The following is a 14,077-nucleotide window of genomic DNA, read 5'->3' as shown; positions in this document are numbered from 1 at the left end:
TATATATATAATCTCCAGTTGTTCTGGGTGTTCTTCCAGCATCAACAAAGGGATTATGCCCTGATTTCTTTTAGTTAGTACTGCCTCCTGGTGGGCTAAGTGAGCGGCAAAACTGATCACCTTGAAACCAAAATAAGTGATCTGTTGGTCAAGATATTTATTGTTATCCTTTTGAAAACTAGAGAATGTATGCAATAGAGGAAAGGGTAGTGTGTTTGGCATAATACAAATTGAGCCATTCATGGATAAATGAGAAATAGAATCTTTTTGAAATATCTTCTGGTTGATGATAATAACATCTTTAGGTAGTGAAGAAAGTTTGTCTTCTTGATTGCTGTGGCAGGAAGACATGCATAAAGATTATTAAAAATAATACCAAGTTGGTCAAATGAGTTTTTTAAAGAATGGATAAGAAACATTACCTTAATTCCCTGAGAAAAGTTATTACTTTTATTGAAATCTATAGTACTTGAAACTTATTTAGTGAAGTATTTGGGGGCATCTTTTAGATTTTTTATAGTGAATATATATCTATAAATTTGATTTTCTTTTATAGAGTTATACATTGGAACTGAAATTGCTATATTTTGAAAGTTTTTCAAAGTAATAAATACTCTTATTTATATGACTTCTAGAATTTGCATCTATGTATTATTATTTTTATTTCACAACTCACTCACTTTATCACAAAACACCAATCAATCATATAAAGAATTATGATCAGGTTTTTTTCATAGTAAAAAATCAAATTAAACAGATGTCAGCTAATGAAATCAAAGGTATTGCAATGTGTTCATAAAAACTGGAAATTAAAATTTTAATTGATCTGTTATTCAACAATTGGTTTATACTCATATTGTTATCTTAGGTGTAAAGTGAAATGCATTGAAATATGTGAGATGTTCATATTAGTAATTTAAGAGTTGCTAATCAACCATACACTAAAAAGTAATGCACATATGACATTGATATTTTTGCAACAAGGTAATTAATAATCATTCATGAGAATATGTTTTCCCCCAATTCATTTCAAATGTGCATTTTTAATAAAACGAATAGAGGGGCGCCTGGGTGGCTCAGTCTGTTGAGTGTCCGACTTCAGCTCAGGTCATGATCTCGTAGTTAGTGGGTTCAAGTCCCGCATTGGGATATGTGCTGACAGTTCAGAGCCTGGAGCCTGCTTCTGATTCTGTGTCTCCCTCTCTCTCTCTCTGACCCTCCCCTGCTCTCTGTCTCTCTCTCAAAAATAAATAAAACATTAAAAAATGTTAATAAAATAAATAGAGCAAAATATAATTTTTATATAACGCAATTGCTACATCGTAAAATGGCAGACATACCTCAGAGATATCGGGGGTTAAATTCCAGACCACCCACAATAAAGCAAATAAATACTCCAAATGAGTCAAATTAATTTTTTAATTCTCCAGTTCATTCAATAGTTATGTTTACACTATACCGTAGACTATTAACTGTGCAATAGCATGTCTGAAAAAATAATGTACACACCTTAACGAAAGAATAGTTTGCTGTGCAAAGGTGCTAACCATCATCTGAGCTTTCAGTAAGTTGTAATAACTGATTGCAGATCACCAAAACAAACATACTAATCATGAAAATATTTGACATATTGCAAAAATTGCCAAAATGTGACCAAAAGTGAGCAAATCCTATTGGAAAATTGGTGCCAACAGATTTGCTCTACACTGGGTTGCTATAATCTTTTAATTTGTAAAAAAACAAACAAACATAAAAAGGACAAGACAGTGTGAAGTGCAAAGTGAAATGTAATAAAATGAGGTATGTCCTTATATAGAGAAAAATTATTGCTTCCTCACATACTTTTACATATATTTTTCAATATTATTATTACAAGTCTCCCATAAGTTCACTGGTCTAAGGTTTATGCAACATTATAGTTTGCCAAAGACAATAAAATAATCCTTTGGTTGAAATTTCCTAGACCTGAGTTTTCTCATCTTTTAGATACTTAAACTTCTGAAGGATTATAACTTGAATATGATAGACAAAAAACCCACAGCTTTCAGAAAATTTATAATTATTTGTCTCAGCAATAGCTTTCTAAACTGAATACCAAACGACCTACCATTGATTATGTATGATATTGTAATTCATTAAAAATAATAGCAACTCTGAATTTCATATAATGGTAATAATCTCCATTTCAGAGATTACTTATTCTATGGTTATATTTTATTTTCTAAACATAAAGACATTCAACAATTAGACAAAAAATCTCATGAAGGTCTCATGTATATGAATGCTTATCTCTCAGTTTTATATAATATTTTCATTTATTAATGTAATGTGTCCACTGGCTTTCCAGAATACAAACTTGAAGGTCCATCCTTATCTCATAACCGTTTCTTACTAGTTACCTGTTCTTGAGGAAATAAGCTAACCTCAGACACTCTATAAGACCATTCTAGTGAAAAGAGCTCTGAATACTCAAGCCATCCAGATTAGAAGTGTATTAGCATTCCAATTCCAATTTAATATTACATACATATATAGTGTATGTGTATGTATATAACATATAGAGATAAATTATAAGAATTTTACATATATGTATATATATCATATGTATATCCATCCCTGTACGTATCACATCATTTTCAGTGTTCTCGATTGGCAATTTTGTGATGTAGAAAATAAAAGAATCTGAATACAAAGATGCAGAGAAGTAAATAGCACGTATGGCATGTGTGTGTATGTGCTTGTGTGTAGTGACTGCAGGTCCCACAGTACTTTAATAGCAGTTATTGTCTTAAACATACACCTTTTTTTTTGTTTACTTATTTATTTTGAGAAAGAGAAAGCACAAGCAGGGGAGGGGCAGAGAGAAAGGGAGAGGGAGAGAGTCTCAAGCAGGCCCCACGGAGCCTGATATGGGATTTGAACCCACAAACCATAAGATCATGATCTGATCTGAAACCAAGAGTCAGACGCTTAACCAACTAAGCCACCAAAGCACCCCCAAACACACACCTTTAATTTGACTAGGGATGGTCTTAACATAAAATTGTCCTTTATTATTTGTTATATGTACGAATGTGTGTATCTAGGGAGAACAATTGTGCAGCTCACATTTCTCTTATACTCAAATATATATGACATAACATTTGCCAGATAGAAATTATGGAGAATTATGAAGTTATAAAGAATAAGTGTTTATAATAATAGCATTGCCCAATATCTTTATAGAAGTGAAGACCTTAGCATGACACCCTCAACATCATGCTAAGCCAAATAAGTCAGGCAGAGAAGGACAGATACCATATGTTTGCACTCATAGGTCTAATAGGAGAACAGAAGGAACCTCATGGAGGACCAGGTGGAGGGAAAGAGGGAAAGAGAGTTGGGGAGAGAGAGGGACACTTGAGAGACTATTGAATACTGAAAAGGAACTGAGGGTTGAAAAGGAAGGGGGAGCGGGGAAAGAGGTGGTGGTGATGGAGGAGGGCACTTGTGGGGAAGAGCCCTGGGTGTTGTATGGAAACCAATTTGACAAACTATTTTAAAAAATGACAAAAAAAAAAGAAGTAAAGACCTTAGAATTTCATATATATAAAAGGACTTTTAATATCATGGAGTATGTCATGTTAACATTAACTATAAAAAATGAACTACTTCTGTAAGGTTAAGTCACTTGTCAAAGATCATAAGCATTATTGAACAAGCTAGCACAATTCTACATCTGTCCCTTAGAACATTACTATGCCTTACTATGCATTACTATGATACATTTATCATCATCAAATTTTTCTTAAAGTTACAAAGCCCTGAGAAGTATTTATACAAATTAGCAGTCAGGGAAATAATTGTAATACCATACCATTAAAGAAAACATAATACATATAATAAAAATCGTATATATCAGATTCATGAAAATGTAAAAAGTCATTGCTAATAACAACATGCAAAATGTTCCTAATGTATGATTGGTAATCAGTTAAATAAAATGTGACCCATTTAAAAATAGAATAAAATGATAATAGTTTTCTGAATTATTAATTTAGGTGTGCTTTCTCAAAACGCTGGCATGTTTGAATGCTAAATCTTACCTACTAATGTGTTTGAGGATTAAAAGGAGATAACATCTGTAAAAAGCTCAACCCAATATCTGACATCTATTAGATATTTAAGAACAGATAGATGTTGAGGCGCCTGGGTGGCTCAGTCGGTTTAGTGTCAGACTTCTGCTCAGGTCATGATCTCACAGTCTGTGAATTTGAGCCCTGCGTTGGGCTCTGTGCAGACAGCTCAAAGCCTGGAGCCTGCTTGGGATTCGGTGTCTCCCTCTCTCTTCTCCTCTGCCACTCGTGCTCTGTCTCTCTGTCTCTCTCAAAAATAAATAAACATTAAAAAAAATTTTTAGAAAAGATAATAGAGGTTAATAATATGTCATGTAAGTGACTGTTAGGAAACCAACTTTAGTCCTCAGTGTCCCCCAGTGTGTAACTAGCAATGAAGGGACTATACTTTAGTCTATACAGTATTCTTATATGCTTATTTATATAGCCTATATAGTGTATATAAGTATTCAAACTTCTGAATGAGAAGAGCTTGAAGTTTCCACTTGAAAGAGAGGAAGAAAAAAAAGCATATTAAAAGAACTGAATCTTTTTTGGTGAATGGACAAACATGCTTTTAATGACAGAGGCAGCAAGCAGATACTAAGGAACATGCTCCAGTATAATCATATGCAAACTTTCCACAGTGATATTGTCCTTCTGATTGCAGTAAGTATTTTAAATTATTTTTGGAAAGTTCAAAGCTCAACTAAGTTGATGGAAGTTTTAAGCTCTTTGTAAAGGAAGAATCATTTAATATTTTGTCAAAGACTGTTAGTGTTATCACTGAGAACTCTAGAGAGATGTTCTTAAATATGAATGAATAAACAAATCACAAATTAAAATACTCTCCTTAGAAATATTGGCAGAGCATAACTGACTTACGCTCCTTGTATTATAATGAACTGTTCTTCAAAGGGAATGATTTCCTAAATAAATTTATCAGTTTTTTAACAGATTGTTTAAAGTTTATTTATTTTGAGAGATAGAGACAGCATGAATGGGGGAAGGGCAAAGAGTGAGGGAGAGTAGACTTTGCACTGTCAGCACAGAGCCCTATTTGGAGCTGGGTCTCACCAACCTTGAGATCATGACCTGGACCAAAATCAAGAGGACACATCTAAGTGACTGAGCCACTCACATGCCCCTTAACTTCTTAATGAATTTTAAACACATAATATACCCTATCCTAATATATTTATAATTTCACTGAAATCCAGTGCAAAGTATGACTTCTTGAAGAGTTGATCGTTCTTTTACACCTGTTAAGACGATGATTCTGTTATCATTGTCAATGTAACTTTAAGATAAAATATCTTACATAATTATAAACCTCAAAATTGTATACTAGAGGGTAAGCTCTAATTCATTTGACAACATAGGCAATCTAAATGCAAAAATCAATTGAGAATCCAATGCTATACTAACTATTGAATCAAAATTCATTTTGCCAATTCAATTACATAGAAATATAATTTTAGAATACATACAGATTGGATTCCATGGCATTTCAAAATAATATTAGAATAAGAGCATGTGTGAGTATGTGAGGATCAAATAATTAATCAGGGTTAGAATTGAAAGTTTCCAAACACTTCAATATATATTTCCATGTTCACAGAGGAAAGATTGATTGATTTTCACTGGACTGCTTTGTGCATTTATGTGATTTCAAGTCACTGGTATAATGAGGATGGAATTTTTGTCATAAACAAGAATAGGTAGATAATTCAGAAAGTTAGAAGGTTAAAGACTTCCTCTGCATACATTCCTGACTATATAATAAACATGTTCTAATGAATAAGAACACCAATTAGTCAGGAAGTCTAGAGAATTAGATATTAGAATTGATTACTAATATCAAGTGAACAAAAGTCATAATTTAATAGTTACCAAAATATGTACAATATTTGATTTTTAGAATTTTTCTCATCTATCAATGCATAAACTATTGCATTTATTCAATTCTTTTTTTCTTAATACTATCCTTTAAAGACAATTTTAATGCCATTTGTAATCTCCAGTTAAACAACATTTCAAGATGATTCTCATAAATAGTCAAGAAAAATATTGAATTCTAAGTAGAGATAGGCAACATGTCCCAGCAAAACTGTATGCCTCTGATTTACTTACAACTCAGTAGCCTAGAAGCTATAATGTGAGAGTTCTGAACCATGTGTCAGCCAATAACAGTGAAAGAAGTGACAAGCATTCTCTCGAAATTTTATTACATTATAAAAGAAAACATGTTCCTAGGCAGTTGTTGAAAAAATATAATTTCTACTACTTCAGATGATAGGATTTATATATCCCAAGACAATAAAGCATCAAGAAGATAGCCGACTAAACTTATTTCAACTATAACAGAATTATAAATATGAGTTAAGTTTAACTTGAAACACTGACACCCTTCATGAGAAGGAAGATGGGTACTCAATATGCTTAAAATGCATATATCATTTAAATGCACATCATACAGCACATCTTGAAATGGAAATTCCCTATTGTAACACAAAAGTATGGAACTTTGAGTTAATATGAGTGCTTTGAGGATAAATAAGTGTAATAATTTCACATATAAAATAACAAGACATACTTCAGTTTGCTGAAAAAGAACACAAATAGTTTGGGAATCCCTAGAAGGGCAGTCTTACATAATTCATTTGAATAAAACATAGCAAGCAAAATAATAAAAGTATATCTTTTCATATTCTTCAGGAATATGATGACCAAACATGAAAACCAAATTAAGTAACTCAATTGCTTGCAGGGAAATGTGCAGAGAAGATTCTATTTGGACTTGTTATTAGTAAGCAAGATTGATATTGTCAATTTAGAGACCCTCAGAAGAATAATTTTCCCTTCATCATTTCAGAACTATATGTAATCTTGGTAACTTCACAGTTTTATTTTGGTTTGTTTTGGTTTTGGTGTTAGTTTGTCTTGGTTTTGTAGAACTCTAAGAAAAAGTAAAATAAAAATAAACCTATCTTCCTAGGGAAGGGGAAACAACCCTTCACTCCATAGTCAGGCTTGTGACAAAACCCCTACTGGAAAGGGATTGGTAAGCGAGGATGTCCTAACTGTGCAGTAAGGAGGGCCAGCACCTGAATGGTGAGGCCAGAAGGGTTAACCCAGGAAAAATCAGTTAAGTTTCATTATTGTGATCAACAGGAGCACAAGCTAAACAAAACCATTTGCTGAAGAACTATAATCCACTTAGAGTAATTTATTATCTCAACAAGTAAACATCAAAATACAAGAATGTCATTATGGGGAAAAGAGTTTCCCTATGTCTGAGTAAAGTTGACCATACCATACTAAAAGCCACCACTAACTTTTAATACATAAATATGTTCTTGCTTTTTCTGTAGAAAATAAAATGATATAGCAGTGATTTAATAGTTGATTTTCCATGAGACTTATTTTGTAAAGTTTATCTGGAAAATTATAGATGTAACAGAACACCAACTCTTCTGGACAATGCTTGATAGAGGAATTCCACGAGAACAATTCGTAGAATTAACAGAAAATTAGGTTGAAGTTCCCAACAGCACTGTATTAAAAAAGGAAACCTCAGTAGAGGATCCCCAGTGACCTTGCAGAATTTCCAAAGGGCTTACAATCGCCTTAAAGCCACATTGAAGATTTTGAATTCTTATTGTTTTCTCATTTTTCACCATGTTTCCAAAGCTGCATGAATTTTTTTTTCTGTACTCACATGAATGTATGAAACTATGATCTTAAAACAGCCATTTCTTACCTTTGATTCTTGAACTTTCTTGACTCTTTTCCTGCTGGAATTAAAACAAAAATAGGTCAAAATCTGTGAGTATGTGGTCAACAGCTTGATATCACATATCATTGTAACTACAGACTTGTCCAGGCGTCTGCTGCACAAATACCCTGGAGTGGTTGCAACAGGGTCCTCACCTTAAAACCACTTATGTCAAACCTTTCATCAGAGTAGTGATCATTCTTGGCGTCCATAGATTTCGTTAAGGAACTAATACATTGTATTTATATGGATTTATGAAAAATAAATGGTAATGAATAATAAATAATCCTGACGCTCAAATGCCTCAGGCCATTTTCATTTAATTTCAACAGATATTGAATGATGTCTTCTGAATTTTCTTTTAACGTCTCCACATTAATCGCAAATTGTTGGTGAGGAAAAATGTTTAAGGGCAAACAGTAAACAATTCACTAAAAAACCCACAAAAGGCATTTCAACTGTCTTTTCTTAAGTGTAACTTAGAATTGGTCCCTGTCTCACTTCTCAAAGGCTAAAGTTGACAACAATTCTATTATTTATTCAAAGGCTGCTTCAGTCGGACCTGTCTTTCAATTTGACATACTTCTTATTAGTTACCAGGCAACCCCAAAAGAATTAGCTTGCTTTCAAGTTTTTAAGTAGAAATTGTGCCCTCTATAATCCCTCAATTAATATTCAAGCACAGTTTACTCTATGTAAAAGTTTCAGGGACTCATACTAAAAATAATTTTGAAATAAATTTTTAATAAAAATGATATATATACATATATATATATAAACTTCAGAATTGTATCAATGCCAATAAATTTTGGTTAAATTTATGATAATAGTGAAAAAAATTAAGAACTTATTTTTTGGCAGGCATTCATCCCAGAGTCAGATTTAAGAATAAAAATGTATATTGACAAATGTATATTTATGAAATACACTTATCCAATGTATGATTTGAATAGACTGTAATACTTTGTATGCTACTTCTCTTGTCCTAATTAACCCTTCCTGTTTTTGAATTCTGTATTGTTCTTTGCTAATTAATTTTTTTCCAGTTCAGGTTTATTTCTAATTTAAACTACCTGTTATTCATTTAATGTAAGTGTAAGTTACTTAATCTAAAAATACATTATTCTTTCATAATATAGGATAAGCAGCTTAAAATTTCCAAAAAGATATTTGTTAGTAAAAAATAATCTCTGGTCTCTCTGTCCCCTCTCCTCCTTTTAGTCCATTGATTCTTTCATTCACTGAGTCATTTATTCTTTGAATAAATATGTATAGATTGTTTTTATGTGCCAGACACTGCTTCAGGTGGTAAGGCTACAAAGGATGAACAAAACAGAAACAAACACAACAAATAAAACAAAAATATGTCCTTAAAGTTGCATACTGCTTAAATGTTAATAAGTTCTACTTAGAAAAAAGATATACCCATAGAAGGCAGTTTTAGAGTAGGTGGCTGCAATTTTACATAGGTCTACAATGACAAAATGACTTTTTTATGTTTGAAGTTTTTATTTAAGTTTTAGTTGGTTAACATATAGTGTAATTTTAGTTTCAGGAGTAGAATTTGGTGATTCATCACTTACACCCAGTGCTCAATACAATAGGTGCCCTCTTTAATACCCTTAACTCATTTAACCCATTCCCGCCCCCCCTTCCATCAATACCTAGTTTGTTCTCTATAGTTAAGATTTTCTTATAGTTTGCCTCCTTCTCTCCTTTATTTTCCTTTCTTTGTGTCAATCTGTTTAGTTTCTGAAATTCCATATATGAGTGAAATCATTTGGTAGTTGTCTTCCTCTGGTTGATTTATTTTCCTTAGCATAATAGCTCTAGCTCCACCTACATCATTGCAAATGGCAAGAGCCACTCTGGAGAGCCACTCATAAAAATCCTTTTATGAGGATTCCTCAAAAAGTTAAAAATAGAACTGCCCTATGACATAGCAATTGCACTACAAGATATGTACCCAAAGATGCAAAAATACTGATTCAAAGAGACACATGCTTATAGCAGCGTTAACAACAATAGCCAAATTATGGGAAGCCCCCAAATGTCCATCAACTGATAAAATGAGTTTTGAACAAAATTTTGAATGAAATAAGAGAATATTTGAAGTATTTATCTAGGAAAATATATTTTAGAGGAGAAAAACAACTGCACATTTCCTGAGATACAAAAGTTCTTGTCATTGTCAAAACTACCAAGGAGATCAGTGTGACTAGACCAGACTGAGTTAGGGGAGTTTAGTAGGAAATGCAATAAGGGAGAAAATAGGGGTCAGTTAGATTAGCACCCAGGGGACTTGTTAGATATTTGACTCTTACACTGAAATAGCTGAGAAAACAATGACAGTTTCTTCACAGAAAAGTAACATTATCTTAATTGCATTTAAGCAGAATCATTCTGGCTATTAAAAATAGGGCAAGGAAAATTAGAAAGGGTATCGTAGTAATCCAAATAAGAAGTGATAATGACGTAAAACAGTGTGGTAGCAGTGGAGTTGATATATCACTTAGAACTGTCAAGGTTTCCTGATAGAATAAATTTAGAATATGAGATACAGAACAGATGAGGATGATTTCAAGGAATTAAGTCACTAGAAGGAAAAAGTTGCCTCTGAAATGAAAAAGATACCCAAAAGAGAAACATTTCTATCCCTTCTTCACTTGATTTCTAACACTGTCTCACTCTGAATTTTTCTCTTGTCTGACCACCCCTTTTCCACCTCCTCTACTGATTCCGCTTCATCTCCTCAATTTCTAAACACTGGTTTTATAGACATTGAACTCTTACCTTTTCCCATATATACCCCACTTTTTTTGGTGATCTTATTTAGTCTTCTGGCCTTAAGCACAGTTCTTTTCCTAAGCACTCTCAAATTTATATCTCTAGCCAATTCTCTCCATTGAACTTCAGCCTCATACATTTAGCTGTATTTTTAACATCTCTACTTGGATATCTAATAACAGACTACTTATCCAAAGTATGCTATTTATCAGTCCCAAACTGAACTTCTGATTTTTCCTTACTTCTTTGGCCATCTTTCTCATCTCCATCTTCCTTATTTCTCCATTCTTCTAGTTTCTCAGACAAAGTAATCCTTATCTACTCTACCTCTTAGTAGATGAAGAGCCTGAATTTTTCATGGATTTGGTATTTGAACATGCTGACTTTATTTTACTTTAAATATCACTCTGAGGATGCAAAGTAGGCAGATGGTTAAAATGTCTGGAACTCGTAAGAGATATGTCAACAAGCCATATAAATTTAGAAATCACTACTCTATGTATAAATCATCAGTACTGCATCTGGAGAACATATAGTAGAGTTGAATGATCTAGAATTGAGTACTGGAAACAATGTAAGAAAAATATAAATTGAATTTACCAACAAAAGAGAATATAAGGATAGACAAATTATAGGAGAAGAAACAAAAGAACATAGAATCATGGACTCCCAAGGAATATCTTACACAGGGGGAAATTTTCAAAAGTATAGACTTCTTCTGGAGGACCAAGTATGATTATTCCTAAGACAATGACCATTAGAAAAAGTGACATAGATGTAACCATTGACCTCAAAAAAAAAAAAAGCATGCTTTTTTGGTATTATGGTTTTGAAGTAAAACTGAAGTTACTCAAGGAAGGATACAGAATTTGAGAAATGTGTGAAGGAGTAAAAATGGGATGGGTAAAAACTTGGAAAGGAAAGGAGGACCTGGAGTGGTATGTGGCCGGAGAGTAAAGTGAAATTCAAACAAGTATTGTGTTTGTTTTTTGTTCATCTCTTTGTTTCATGTTTAGCTTTCTATTATTTATATCAGTGAGAATTGAGAATGTGTAAATGAGGGGGGATACATAATAGACGTGGAAAGGATTACGATTAAAGGGAGAGATGGTACCACGGAATTTATAAGGTTAGTGAACGTGACCCAGAACATAGGTGGAGACATTAGATGGAAGGAGAACCGGTTCCTCTAAGGTACCAGGTGGACACAGAGAGGTGGTCATAGATGCAAGAGGGTTATAGATCTGATATGGTTAATTTTAAAAGTTTAATCTGTGAGGATGTATTGATGTATCCATTAGAAGGAAAGTTGGCTGAGTGATGACATAGGCTGCTTTGTCAAAAATGTGAGGAGATAAAGAAGATTTTAAATGCACTGCTTTTTGTGAGACTAGGTGAGTAGGACAGCTTGGTAGCCTCAAAATACAAACTGGGTTTTGCCATCATGAGTTTGTATGATACTCAGCCTTATTTTGACTACAGTTAAACAGGCTTACTACTCACTGATATTATGTCTTACTTAATTATTTCTTAAAATCTAATTCTTTATTTATACAATTGTACATAATTATAAATAACTAATCAAAATAGCCTTAAATACTCTATGAACTAGAAATGTTTAAGATGCATGTATTTAAAGAAAAAGTATAAATTAATTTAATAAACTGAGAATAATAAACCTGTAAAGTAAGAAACAAATAAGGATAAACTATTTCATTCACTGCATCAGAACCATCTCAGTAGAGACTTAATGAACATTATTTAGGATTTTTGAAGAAATAACTGTCCAACTTGCTTCTATGACTAAAATATTGCTTTATCCTCCTGACAATATACTTCTCAGAATTTTATTATATACACTATTGCCTCATATTTTAAATTAATCTTTTAATGGGGAAATGTTAAGGAAAATATTATGATTATTTAATTATGTGAGAACTCCTAAAAGATCAGAAAAATTGTTATCTTGGCCTCATGATACATTTGAAAAACATTCTTACATTAGGAAAACTTAGTCTTGTCTGTAATGGTAGAATGCCAATCCCTTGACATAAGTCAATTTTAATATTCTTTCAAAAGACTCTCTGATAAATTGATCTTGTCTTAAAATAAGAAATATATTTTGGCCACATATCAAAGTTAAATAATAGCAAACCACTTGTATTTTACTTTGTACTACACCATTTCTTGGAAGAATCCCAAAGTGCTGTATTAATTATATTAATAGACTCCATGAAATCCAGCTTAATAGTAGGAATGAGTAAATATATCCTTGCAGACAGTATGATAAAGATTGGCAAAGACAATCTGGGTAGTAGTATGAATTCAGAAAGAAAACATGATTGTATAATATCTTAAATAGGAAAAGATACAACATAATAAACAGAACTAGCTAAGCCAGTATACAATTAAGTCAAGCTGGGGTACACAGTAATTTTTAAAATGAGATGTGGTGATGCTAAAACATTTAAGCAAACAAGATTATGGCCAAATAACACTAATGTACAAGTTGCTAGTTCCATTTAAGGGCCGGATGCTATCAGTCTAGAAGATATTATTAAGCATTTTTCTTATCTAGTGTTTGGATATATAACATGTCATTTACTTACATCTCATGATGCCTATAACATAAAAAATTGATGTCTCTTCATCAAGCACTAAAAGTAAATTCCTGGTCAAACATCTTTGTTGTTTACCTGGTTCTTTCCTTCTTACAGAGAAGTACATGCTCTCTAGAAATAGAAGACACAACCTAAATGCTAAGTGAATCAGTTCCATCAAAAGAGCATTTTGATACACATTAGACAGTGATTTGTCCTCTCATTCCATAATATAAAGCTTAAATAACTTAAGAAAATGAACATGACACATTGGTCTCTGCACTGACAGTGTGGAGCTTGCTTGGGTTTCTAGGACTCCCCCTCTCCCTGCCTCTCCCTAGCTACAGCACACATGTGCTCTTTCTCTTTCTCTGTCAAAATAAATAAACATTAAAAAAATACATAAACCTCATACAAGTAATACCCTTATTTTAAATTTGTATATGCATATTGTAGATTAATGACACTAATGATGTGCCTTTTGGTTATCTAACTGGCTTCCCTTTACAAAGAGGGATATGAGAATGAAGCAACTACAGGTGCAGTCGACTTGGTCTCTTAAAGAGGTAAAACAGTACTCTCTCTGACTTTGAGAAATGTTTAAGAAGCATGTACTTAAAGTCTTTCTTTTGAATATAAATAAAAATAATGTCTATAGTACATGAAGGAAGTAGGAAACATCAAGTATGTAAAATGCAGCATTTTCCCCCTTCCAATGTGAGAGTGAGAAAGAAAACATTTCTAGGTTGCTACTGTTTTTCCTCACCGCCCCCCCGTGACTTGGTTTGCATTTAGCCATTAATAAAAAAGCTTATCAT

At 32.7% G+C, this 14,077-nt stretch overlaps 1 protein-coding gene across 1 annotated transcript in view; it reads right to left on the bottom strand.

The window, feature by feature from the left end:
* Positions 1–14,077, bottom strand: part of FSTL5 (follistatin like 5) — a 711,768-nt gene that overhangs the window by 581,014 nt on the left and 116,677 nt on the right. Inside the window, exon 3 of the mRNA XM_029939311.1 lies at positions 7,858–7,891. Coding sequence (XP_029795171.1) covers positions 7,858–7,891 — 34 coding nt within the window. The remainder of the gene's footprint in view (positions 1–7,857; positions 7,892–14,077) is intronic.

The sequence above is a fragment of the Suricata suricatta genome, chromosome 1 (assembly GCF_006229205.1).
Source record: "Suricata suricatta isolate VVHF042 chromosome 1, meerkat_22Aug2017_6uvM2_HiC, whole genome shotgun sequence".
Taxonomy (NCBI): Eukaryota; Metazoa; Chordata; class Mammalia; order Carnivora; family Herpestidae; genus Suricata; species Suricata suricatta.
Note: the sequence above shows the minus strand (reverse complement) of the source record. Positions and strands in the feature narration are given on the sequence as shown.